Here is a 13,131-nt window from a genome sequence, read left to right as displayed (position 1 = left end):
AATAGTGCCGGGCAATGTAAACACATAACAAATATTGGTTGTTATCAGTGTTAGTGTTCTCATCCTGTATTTGTCAAGCGTGCCAATTCTACTACCACGATGTTTAATGTTCTTTCCTTTCCATATGTACTTAAAATATTCTAGTTCAGACCACAGACAGAGCGTCTTGCCGGGACTATTACAGCCGCTGTCTAATTGATTTCCCTGCCTCCTGTCCTTATGTCCCAATCTTGCACAATACTGTTAGATTGTCACATTATATCCAAGCTCTGAAACCCTAATTTCTTTCCTCTTGCTTTCTACATTATGTGCACACTTAGCTCGTGGCTCTCCTTCATGTTAATTCCAGCTTTCCCTTCTCCAACATAAGTACACAGTACTACGTGCCTGTCCTCAAACTGAATTCTCTCCTGATCTTGTCTGCAATGGGAAATACTTTTAATTTCACCTGAAGTGCTACTGACTATACTTTCTACTTCACTTCTCACAATAGTATTCCCCACTGGGTACTGTAATCATTTGTGTACTTATCTGCTTAGGTTTGGAACATTAGATACAAGGGATTACATCCTTTAGAGCTTCATGTTTGTGTTCTACTGTAACTCCATGCCGTGTAGTAAATGTTTTAATACTCATTGAATTGATTTTCTTTCCACTGTTATTCTTCTCTAGGAATGATCAACAGCATCAAGCAGCTGAGCTTGAATGTGAGGAAGACGTTATTCCAGATTCACCGATAACAGCCTTCTCATTTTCTGGCGTTAACCGGCTACGAAGAAAGGAGAACCCCCATGTCCGATACATAGAACAAACACATACTAAATTGGAGCATTCTGTGTGTGCAAATGGTAGGAGTTGGAGTTGTCCTTGGGAGGCCGAGATGGGTGGATCACGAGGTCAGGAGATCGAGACCATCCTGGCTAACACGATGAAACCCCGTCTCTACTAAAAAATACAAAAAACTAGCCGGGCGAGGTGATGGGCGAGTAGTCCCAGCTACTCGGGAGGCTGAGGCAGGAGAATGGCGTAAACCCGGGAGGCAGAGCTTGTAGTGAGCTGAGATCCGGCCACTGCACTCCAGCCTGGGCAACAGAGCCAGACTCCGTCTCAAAAAAAAAAAAAGAGTTGGAGTTGTATTTTCGTTCTCTGGTTTTGTAAACCAGTGTTCATCTACTAGTTTTTATGTTATTCGATCTAGTGGAAAGAAAATAGTCACTATTCCGGTATCCCATGGTACAACTATGAGTTTAACTTCTATTCATAAAGTGACCGAGAAGGCATTTTCTGCCCGTGTTATGTATAGATACATGTTGTCTATATGACATGTAAATATACCACATTTTATAAATATAGTTAAATAGTTTCTTTTTATTTTAAAAATATTCCTATGTGTATATATCCAAGGGGGATAGAAGGAAAAAGGAAAGGAACTTAATGTTAATTTCTACCTCCTGCGTACCACGTATTATGCTGAGTGATTTGCATATATTATTGCTATGTTTTAATTCTTGTAACAGGCTTGTGAAATAACTATCAGCTCTTTTGTTTTATAGATGAGGAAAGATATGTTTAGAAAGGTTGAATAACTCACTCAAGGTCAGCTATCATGTAGATGAGTCAAAATTCAAATACAGATCATCTTAGCTTTGAACTTTTGTACTCTCCAGATCTTGCCACATGGGTACTCCTGCCATTGGAGCTGTCTGTAACTGGCTATTTTTATTTGTTGTAATTTGTAGGAGTTAGTGGTAATCAAGAGATGGTGTTATAATGTGTCCACTTTGTGACTTTTCAGTGGCATGTTTCTAATTCTAGCCTAGTTTATCATTTCTGCTAAATGCTTTAAAACTGCCTTTTCACATAGTCCCAAAATTTGTTATGTGCCGTGATACAAGTATTACTTTTAGTATTAATCTAGAGCAAACATTAAAGACTTTAATTTTTAACCTAAACTATTTGGAACAAGGAAAGCATGGGGAGCGGGGGATATATACGGATTTCTATATTTGTATAATACAAATAAATTGTTGACAGTAAATATGCCTTTAAACAAAGAAGCAGATCTTATTCTTAGATGTTGGAACACTGGCAGTTTTACCCCATTTTATAAGCCTTTGTATCGCCATCTAGTGGAGAACAAAAGAACTGTTAAAAATCCTACACTCAAATAGGAGCTAAGTTAAGATGTAAAATCATAGATCTAAAATGAATATCCGTTGACCTTTTAGTTTGCTATCAGACAGGACATGAATCATTAAAGAAATCACTGCATAATTTAGATCAGGTTTAAATTCATATATAAGGATATCTAGAAAATAATTCTGTATTAGGAAAGTCTTTTGTAACCAATATAAATGCTTCTGGTTTATTTCTTCTTTGTATGACAGCAGCATATAACTATTTAGAAATTTAATTCACTTGCTTTAATCTTGTTCTGATCAGTTTTTTTTTGTTTTTTTTTTTGTTTTTTTTTTTTTTTTTTTGAGACGGAGTCTCGCTGTGTCGCCCAGGCTGGAGTGCAGTGGCCGGATCTCAGCTCACTGCAAGCTCTGCCTCCCAGGTTTTTACGCCATTCTCCTGCCTCAGCCTCCCGAGTAGCCGGGACTACAGGCGCCCGCCACCTCGCCCGGCTAGTTTTTTGTATTTTTTAGTAGAGACGGGGTTTCACCGTGTTAGCCAGGATGGTCTCGAACTCCTGACCTCGTGATCCGCCCGTCTCGGCCTCCCAAAGTGCTGGGATTACAGGCTTGAGCCACCGCGCCCGGCCTCTGATCAGTTTTTACTTGGAATCTGAAATTTAGTTTTAAGATGTACGATAACTTTGAGCCATACAAATGATTTTAAAATAACTTTTAAGGCCGGGCGCGGTGGCTCACACCTGTAATCCAAGCACTTTGGGAGGCCAAGGTGGGCGGATCACGAGGTCAGGAGATCGAGACCATCCTGGCTAACATGGTGAAACCACGTCTCTACTAAAAATATAAAAAATTAGCTGGTCGTGGTGGCACACGCATGTAGTACCGGCTACTCGGGAGGCTGAAGCAGGAGAATCGCTGGAACCCAGGAGACGGAGGTTGCAGTGAGCTGAGATCATGCCACTGCATTCCAGCCTGTGCAACAGAGCGAGACTCCATCTCAAAATAATAATAATAATAATAATGTAATTTAAAATGCTTTAATGACTAATTAGTCCTGTTCTCTAACTTCCCTTGCTTGCTTATTGTAAGGTTTATAATGCTTTTTAATATTATTCTCAAGTTACAAATAGTAAAACTGTTTTACTTTACTTTGTCCTTATTTTGGTTCTCTTTGAACTAAATCTTTAAATATTGGAGTGATTTCTGATAACACATGCTTCAGAGTTTCCTTCCTGGAAATAAAAACTCTAAAAGATCATGGAGATAAATGATATAGTATACATTAGATGCTTAATCATTTGTTTATTGATTGATTATTTGAGATAGGGTCTTACTCTATCATCCAGGATGGAGTACTGTGGTGTGATCTGTAGCTTAATGTAGCCTGGAACTTTTAGGCTCAAGAGATCCTCCTGCCTCAGCCTCCCAGGGTGCTGGGATTACAGTCATGAGCCACTGTGCCCAGCCCAGTATACCTTTTTAAATTAACCTGCTGATGTGTAACAAATAAAAAAAGAAAAGTAACACTAAAATGTTACTACTCTGGGCAGTTTGGGTCAGAAGAAGCTGTCTGTTCTAGTCCCCTCTCTCCCAATGTCTTAACTTAAACTGCTTTGTTTCTTAGTGAAATTAAAGGAGCTTACTTCTTAGAATACAATAATTAGGTCAATAAAATGGTACTTATATTGTATTTAAATACAGATAATACATTAAAATTTTAAATATGAATAAATAAAAATAATTTGATAATACTTTTCATCATTGTTTATTATGTAATCTCCTATTTTTTTCTCCCCTTAGAATTGAGAAAAGTTTCCAAGTCTTCAACTCATCCACAACATAATCCTAATGAAAATGAAATTCTAGTAGCTGACACTTATGACCAAAGTCAACCTCCAATGGCCAGTAAGCAAGATACTGAGATTACTTTACAAGTTTAAATTGTGGTTATTGGTGGGTAAGAGTGACCCACAGTCTAACTTAGACAATATTTTAAAGGTATTTTCCGTATAATTTTGTTTATATTACTAGTTTACTATCTTTTTCATATTGGAAAATAATGTTACCCTATTAGTTCATATAAATATCCCTAATGATGTTAATATAAATTACTAATAATTTTAAGTAAAGAAGGCTTTACTGTAATTTACTTATTTGTTCAACAAATATTTAAGCATCTGTTGTATACCAGGCACTGAATAAAACAAAGCCCTTGTCCTCATGGAGCTTATGATCTAGTTGAGGGAGAAATAAAATTTATGTCAGATAGAAGCAAGTGCTCTGAAGAAAAGTAAAGCAGGGTAAGAAGGGATATTAGAAAGCCTCACTGGTAAAGTGTCGTTTGCATAAGGACTGAGGGAGGGAAGTGAGTCACGTGGCTATCTGGGAGACGGGCACCCAGGAAGAGAGATTTGCAAGCCCAGAGGCCTTGCAGTGAAGATGGCATTTGGTTTGTTTGAGGAACATTAAGGAACCCTGTGTGGCTGGAGCAGAGTGAGTGAAGGGGAGATTGGTTTGGACAAAAGGAAAAATAGAGTTACCATTTACTGAGATGGAAGAGACTGGGAGCCACAGGTGTATAGGTTGGGGCAGGGGTGAGTAGAAATTAGAAGTTTTGTTTTGGGAATATTCCATTTGAAATGCAAACTCAACATTCAGGTAGAGTTTGGATTCGTGAGTAGATGTGAGTTAGAATTTAGAGAAGTTTAGGATGGAGACACATGGAAGTTGTCAGCATGTAGATGGCATCTAAGCCATAAAACTAAATGAGATTACCAAGCAAGTGATAATAGAAGGGAATGAGAAGTCCAAGTATTGAGCCTTGAGGAACTTCATTACGTAAAGCCATGATTTTCAACTTTTCTTTTGTTGAAGAACCCCCACCCCAGCTTTTTTAGACATTTCCCCCTCCCCCCAATCCCTTCCCTACTGGAGTTTTAGTACTACAGATATACTGTGTATCTGTTTAAGTGATACGTGTATGCATGTATGTCTGTGCTTTATACATAGTAAGGTTTTTTTTGCTCCCGCCTGCCCCAAACCATTTTTACTCCCTTAGAGAAAAGATTGTAGCTGTTGAGGTTGTGAAAATGAGTAGGAACCAACAAAACAGAGAAGGAGCTGCCAATGAGATAGGAAAACTAAAAATGATGTCCTTTAAGCCAAGTGGAGAGAGGACGAAGGGGTGGTCAACTGTGTTTAACAATGCTAATAAGTCAAGTAAGATGAAGACTTCTTAGAATTGACCATGGGATTTGGTTGCATGGAGATCACTGAGTGTTGAACTAGTGACATGATAAAAACGGTTAAGGTGTAATATTGACCATCTGAGATCTGTCTCATGTTCAAAGGAAGCTAAGGACAGAGAAAGTGGAAAGAGCACATACAAACAAGTCTTCCAAGACTTGACAGTCAAGAGGAGGAGAGAACAGGACAGTGGCTAAAGAAGAACATGAGTCAAGGGATGATTTTTTCAAGATGGAATATTATAGCATGATTACCACATATTTATGTTGATAGGATGATCAAGTAAAGAGGAGAAAATTAATAATTCTGGAGAAAGAGGGAACAATTGCTACATCCTTAAAAAGGTCAGAGGAGATGAGATCCAGAGCCCAGTTGTAAGGGTTGGTCAAGGTTAATCTCTTATTCATTTTATAATAGTATAAAAGTTACATTCTGAAAGCTACAAATCATTTTATATTAACATGTGTGTCTGTTTGTCTGTCCATGAGTATGTGTGCATGTGCATGGAGGCTCCGGGTCCTCGGGATATAACACTGAGGTGCTAGGGATATAACACTGAGTGCAGCAGATCCTTGCTTCTCAGCTCTCTAGAACCAATTCTCTTCTGTTGCTGCCAGGTCTTTGCTCCATTATTTGTCCTGTCTTCCTTATACAGTATCTGCAGCTTCTCTGCTGTCATTTTTAAGTATATACACGTATATGTTATCTTCCATCTTTAAAAAATAACCCCACTTTTAATAATCTCCACCTTTAGCTACAGCTTCTCTTCAGAGGTGAAAAAGTATTAAAGTCTATATTCAGTATCTCTACTTTCCTAATTCGCATTCACTCCAACTCACTGTAATATGGATTCTACTCCCACCCCCACCCGCAAGAGAGGAAGAGAGAGGGAAGGGGGAGGGAAGGAGGAAAGGAGGGGAGAGAAAAGTGCTAGAGGAGCAGGGTATAGGGGAAGGGAGGGAGACTTATAGGGGTTGAAGAGAGGAGAATGCGTTCACAAACCCTTTGTTACTGCTTACAGTTGAACTGCTTCTGACTGTAAATGTCATCAGTGTTGCTGTTCTCCAAAATATGTGGTACTGTGCCTGTTCTATTTCTGTCTCTCTCTTTCTCTCTTTTTTTTTTTTTTTTTTTTTGAGACCAGGTCTCTCTCTGTCACCCAGGCTGGAGTGCAGTGGCACAAACACAGCTCACTGCAGCCTCAACCTCCCAGGCTCAAGTAATCCTCCCACCTCAGCCCCCCAAGTAGCTGAGACTACAGGCACACACCACCATGTCTGGCTAATATTTGTATTTTTGTAGAACAGGGTTTCACCATGTTGCCAAGGCTGGTCTCGCTCTCCTAAGCTCAAGTGATCCACCTGCTTCGGCCTGCCAAAGTGTTGGGATTACAGGCGTGAACCGCTGTACCTGGCCTCACTTTCTATCTCTTCCTGGAGGAATGTCACCTAGAGTCAGTAGTCTTCTCTCATTCATATGCTAATAAATCCCAAACCGGTATCTCTGTCCAACTTTTTTCCTGGATTCCCAACCCGTGTATCTACCTGCTTTTGGATATCTCTACAGGGATATCCTTCAATTTCAGCATGTCTACAGTTGACACTTAACCTGTCAAACTAACTCTTTATCCTTGCATTTGCAATCTCAGTGAATGACACTATACATGCCTCTTTGAGTCATCCTAGATTTCTGCTTCATCTGTTTTTTCTCAACAGCCTCTAAGTTTTACTGATTCTACCTCCTACATATCTGTTTTACATATTCTTCTGTGCCCCTATTATACTAGTTTAGGCTACTAACATCTCTCATCAAGACAACATGTTCTAGTAATCTAATTAGTCCTCTTGCCTATTAGTGATTGCTTCTTGCCTAGTGAGTGTCACAGCCACAAATACCTTTTCAGCCCACACATTGCATTTGTTTTATTTAAAACTCTTAGACATCTCTTCATTGTCTACAGGATAAATTTGAAACTCCTTAGCATAATCTGACCCCTAACCAACCTAACTGGGTTCATGTCCTACTCCCATCTTCTGCAGTTTGACTTCTGGCAGTCAAACCACGCATAGCAAACCCCAAACAAGCAATTTTATTTCACTTATCTAGACCCTTAATTATACCTAGAATTCTTTCTGTCCCAGTCCAGTTAACTTGACATATTCTTCCTTCTCTCGAGTCAGCTTAAGCATCACTTATAACTTTCCTTGATTTCCCAAGAGATTTAGAAGTCCTTATTCTATGTTTGAATCACCCCTTTTATGTACCTTTATTGTAATATGTTTATCACATTCTGTTGCAATTCTCTTTTTACCTTGCAACTGTATAAGCTCCTTGAGAACAAGAACTTTTCTTTTCATCTAGTGCTTAGCACAATACCTGGAACATAATAAGTGCTCCATAAATATTTGAGTTAAACCTTTATAAAATACTAGAACTTAGGTGATTTATGAATATGTGTTATCTTAACCGGAAACATGCAGTGCTGACAACCTCTCCCACAAAGTATGTTTTCATGAAAGATACCGTACATACAGTTTGATATTCATGCTGTAACATAAGTCACAATAATTCCACTGTAAATCCATTTTATGATTTTTTTCCCCAGTGGCAATAAGAAAAATTACCTATTACATTCAGTTCATTTAGGAAAAACATAAAATTTACTTGGAAAATTTTAGCATGCATGGACCTGCAACTTATTGCCATTTATGGTAGGTATATTGGACTTCTTGCACAGAGTTTTAAAATGGGTCTAGTGCCATCTTACAAACTATGAGCCTTTTCCTTTCTCTTTTGTCATTTTAATATGTCTAGCTTCTACAGTTTTGTAAAGTTGGTTTTATTATTTATTAAAATGGTTTATTATTTATTCTTAGAAACACATGGAACAAGCAGCTGTACCCCTGATAAGTCATCTTTTAATTTAGCTACAGTTGTTGCTGAAACACTTGGACTTGGTGTTCAGGAAGAATCTGTAAGTAATTGTTTAGTTTGGCAATAACATGAATTAATTTTATATCTTTTTAGGTCAGTTCTTAGAGAATTAAGCAAGAGAATTATTTTATCTAAAGATCTTGAGTAAAGGCCTAAAACAAAACTTATGTTGTTAGAAAGTCCTATTTCTGTTGTCCAGCCCAGCAGTCTCAGAAATCTAGAATCTAGAATTCTTGGGATATGGGTTGAGTCAAAATTTAGGGGAGTAATCACGGCATAGAGATTTTGTCAACTTTCTTCACTTCCCCCTCTCTCATGCCCCCTCCTTGCCCTCATCTAAGAGATAGACCTAAACCTTTAGGTTGATTTCAGAATTGTTGTTTTGTTTGTTTTATTTTTTAGAGATAGGGTCTCACTGTGTTGCCCAGACTGGAGTGCGTGTCTATTCACAAACACAATCATAGAGCGCTATAGCCTCAAACTCCTGGCCTCAAGTGATCCTCGCATCTCAGCCTCCCAAATAGCTGGGACTACAGACATATACCACCATGCCCAGCTAATTATTTTTGTAGAGATAGGGGTCTCAACTGTGTTGCCCAGACAGCTCTCAGACACCTGGCCTCAAGAGATCCTCCTGCTCAAAGTGTTGTTGAGATTACAGATATGAGTCACCACATCCAGCTGTACTCTTATTAAGTTGTCTTGCTGTTGAATTTCTAAAACTTGAATTGGTTTTTCATTACATATGGATTTGTTTGTCCTTTCTAGTTTTAAATTCATTCTTAAATGATAATGGGTAGTTTTTAACCTTTGAACTTTGAATGCGTTTTAATACTTTCTAATTCCCTCCTACCCATAAACCTGGCAAGTCATAGCTTAGACACCAAATAGATCGAGGGAGCTGAAATCTAATGACTTGCTGCTCAACGTGTGATCCATGGGCCAACAGCATCTGCATCACTTTTGAAGTTTGGTGGAGATGCAGAATCTCAGACCTACTGAACTTGCATTAACAGGATCTCCAGTTGACTTGTATGCATGTTAAAGATTGAGAAGCACTGTTCTGTAAAGGATTATTTTAAATTCATCTCCTATCAGTATGAATAATTATCTCTATTCCCTTCTGCACATCTTAATGTTGTTTTTTGGAATTGGAGTTTTATATGCAAGTAGTAGAATATACTTATGTAAGACACTGATGCTTTTCTCTTTAAACTTAGAATGTGCTTCATATTTTTCATTGTGGTGAAATTAACAATCATTTTGAAGTGTACAACTCTATGATATTTAGTACATTCACAATATTATGCAGCTATCACTTCTATTCAGTTCCAAAGCATTTTTATCACCTTCAAAGAAAACCTCATACCCATTAATCGTGTATCCCCATTCTCCTCACCTCATTCTTCCACCTCCCACTTGCATCCTCTGGCAACTACCAATCTGCTTTCTGTCCCTATAGATTTGCCTATTCTGAATATTTCATATAAATGGAATCATACGTTATATGGCCTTTGTCTGGCTTCTTAGTATATTTTTGAGGTTCATCTGCATCGTAACATATATCAGTACTTCATCCCTTTTTAAGAATGAACAAATCCCATTACATGGGTGTGCTTCCTATTTTACTCTTGAAGGAAACTCAAGGTCCCATGAGCCCCCTTGGTGATGAGCTCTACCACTGTCTGGAAGGAGATCACAAGAAACAGCCTTTTGAGGAATCTACAAGAAATACTGAAGATAGTTTAAGGTAATCACGGGCACATTGGTGAAAACTTACAAGCTATTGGTGAGATCCCATTACAATGAATTCCATATAATTAAACCATTTCTCTCCTTCAACATATAGTTGGTTATTCTGGTTATATACATTTTTACTTTAAAAATTGTCTCCCTAGTTTCTGACCAATTGAGAGGTTTTTTGCATTACAGTAGAAAGGTGGATATCATTTTTAGCTACTTTCTGTGTTTCTGTCAAGCAGTACTTGTTCCCAGTACTTGTCACTCTGCTCCTTTAAAGAGCCAGTCATCCCTTTGGGGTTTATATTTCCAAAAACTGGATGTTCTACAAAATGCATCTAGAAGCTTGGATGAGCTTCCAAGATTGTATTGCATCTCATTTTTACTAATTTCAGAATATCTATTAACTAATAATACAGCCATTCCATGATTATCAGTGGGGGATTAGTTATAGGACCCCCTCCCCCGTGGGTACCAAAATCCAAAGATGCTCAAGACCGTTACATAAAATGGCCATCATTATTGCGTATAACCTGTGCACATCCTCCTGTATATTTTATGTAATTTCCAGATTAGTTATAACACCTAATACAATGCTTACCTATCAGTCCATTTGCAAAGATTCAACATAGTACTTGGCACATGGAAAATTCAAGTTTTGCCTTTTGGAATGTTGTGAAATTTGGATTTTTTACCCAAATTATTTTCTAGCCACATGGTTGAATCTATAGATGCAGAACCCACAGATAAGGAGGGCCACTGTACCTGTATTTATGTAGCATTTTGCTTTTTAAAAGAGCTTTCGGTTTTTAGATATATAGATAGATATGTATATCACAGTCTGTCATCTTAGTAACTGATGAAAGTAGATTTTGTTACCCTCATTTTTTGGTTTATTTTACAGATTACAAAAATGCAGCTCCAAAAAGGTTAGATGTCTTGTTTAAGGCCATATAGCTATTTAAGTGGTAGAGCCAGAGATCTCACCCAGCCCACATCTTCAAACTTAAACTTACTGCTCTTTCTACGGATATTTCCTCTGCTAGAGACAGGCTGAATCTTAATTTATGTTGAATTCTATAGTGTAAGAATTTTGTTTCTTGGAGTTACTCATGATAAAATTTCATAACAAAAGAACTTAGGTTCTCAGTGGAATTTATTAAAATATGATTTTTGTTTGTTTGTTTGTTTCTTGAGACAGAGTCTCACTCTGTCATCCAGGCTTGGCTCACTGCAACCTCTGCCTCCCAGGTTCAAGTGATTCTCATGCCTTAGCCACCTGAGTAGCTGGGATTACTGGCGTGTGCCACCACACCTGGCTAATTTTTGTATTTTCAGTAGAGACGGAGTTTCACCATGTTAGCTAGGCTGGCCTCGAACTTCTGGCCTCAAGTGATCTGCCCACCTCAGCCTCCCAAAGTGCTAGGATTTACAGGCATGAGCCACCGTGCCTGGCAAAAGATGATTTTTTGTATAATAAAGTGATTTAAAGTACTTAGGAAAAATTTTTTAAATATGAATATTATGATATTGAGAAATACTTCCTATGTCATTTTTCTCTGCTTTTCCCCTTCTCTTTTGTCATCTAAATGAAGAGAAGCTGAAAGCTCTACCTTGTCTTAAATTTTGGTTAATCATTTGCCTCTAAGAGGTAGATAAGACCTTACTGTTAATTCTGTATTAAAAAGTTGTTATCACTCTTTATTTAGATTTTCAGATTCTGCTTCAAAGACTCCTCCTCAAGAAGAATTACCTACTCGAGTGTCATCTCCTGTATTTGGAGCTACCTCTAGTATCAAAAGTGGTTTAGATTTGAATACAAGTTTGTCCCCTTCTCTTTTACAGCCTGGGGAAAAAAAACATCTGAAAACACTCCCTTTTAGCAACACTTGTGTATCTAGATTAGAGAAAACTAGATCAAAATCTGAAGATAGTGCCCTTTTCACACATCAGAGTCTTGGGTCTGAAGTGAACAAGATCATTATCCAGTCATCGTCTAATAAACAGATACTTATAAATAAAAATATAAGTGAATCCATAGGTGAGAAGGGTAGGACTGAGTACGTTAAAGATTCTAACTCCGATAAACATTTGGAGCCCCTGAAATCATTGGGAGGCCGAACATCCAAAAGGAAGAAAACTGAGGAAGAAAGTGAACATGAAGTAAGCTGCCCCCAAGCTTCTTTTGATAAAGAAAATGCTTTCCCTTTTCCAATGGATAATCAGTTTTCCATGAATGGAGACTCTGTGATGGATAAACCTCTGGATCTGTCTGATAGATTTTCAGCTATTCAGCGTCAAGAGAAAAGCCAAGGAAGTGAGACTTCTAAAAACAAATTTAGGCAAGTGACTCTTTATGAGGCTTTGAAGACCATTCCAAAGGGCTTTTCCTCAAGCCGTAAGGCCTCGGATGGCAACTGCACGTTGCCCAAAGATTCCCCAGAGGAACCCTGTTTACAGGAATGCATCATCCTTCAGCCCTTGAGTAAATTCTCTCCAGACAATAAACCAGCATTACAGATAAAAGAAGAAAATGCTGTCTTCAAAATTCCTCTACGTCCACGTGAAAGTTTGGAGACTGAGAATGTTTTAGATGACATGAAGGTTTGTGTTAAATGTTCAAGGATTTTGATTAAAATGGTAGCTTGTGATTTCATTTAGAGCTAACAGTTATTTGTGTTTTAGGGTGCTGGTTCTCATGAGCCAATAAAAATACAAACCAGGTCAGTCCATGGAGGATGTGAACTTGCATCAGTTCTTCAGTTAAATCCATGTAGAACTGGTAAAATAAAGTCTCTACAAAACAACCAAGGTGTGTACACTGTAAACAGGATCTCCACTTTTTTAATGACTTTAAACTGAATGTCATTATTTACTTTTTTAAATGGATTGAATTGTTTTGGAAAAAAACTTATTTCTTCCTTCATGTGTCTGTATTTATAGGACGATTCTCACATTTTACCGGTGATTTTTCTGTTCTTATGCTTTTTGAAAAAAATGAATTGAGATCTTTTGATACCTACTTTTATATATGATTTTGTAAATTTACTTATTTTATATAGTTTATTTTCTT

General features: G+C 37.9%; 1 protein-coding gene across 6 annotated transcripts in view; it reads left to right on the top strand.

Annotated features, from left to right (window-relative positions):
* RBBP8 (RB binding protein 8, endonuclease) overlaps positions 1-13,131 on the top strand; it is a 118,229-nt gene that overhangs the window by 73,165 nt on the left and 31,933 nt on the right. For all 6 annotated transcript variants that reach the window (XM_050768075.1, XM_050768074.1, XM_050768073.1 and 3 more), the window contains 6 exons: positions 673-848; positions 3,939-4,043; positions 8,261-8,358; positions 9,956-10,068; positions 11,768-12,662; positions 12,744-12,870. In XM_050768075.1, coding sequence (XP_050624032.1) covers positions 673-848; positions 3,939-4,043; positions 8,261-8,358; positions 9,956-10,068; positions 11,768-12,662; positions 12,744-12,870 — 1,514 coding nt within the window. The remainder of the gene's footprint in view (positions 1-672; positions 849-3,938; positions 4,044-8,260; positions 8,359-9,955; positions 10,069-11,767; positions 12,663-12,743; positions 12,871-13,131) is intronic.

This window comes from Macaca thibetana, chromosome 18, assembly GCF_024542745.1.
Source record: "Macaca thibetana thibetana isolate TM-01 chromosome 18, ASM2454274v1, whole genome shotgun sequence".
Lineage (NCBI taxonomy): Eukaryota > Metazoa > Chordata > Mammalia > Primates > Cercopithecidae > Macaca > Macaca thibetana.
Note: the sequence above shows the minus strand (reverse complement) of the source record. Positions and strands in the feature narration are given on the sequence as shown.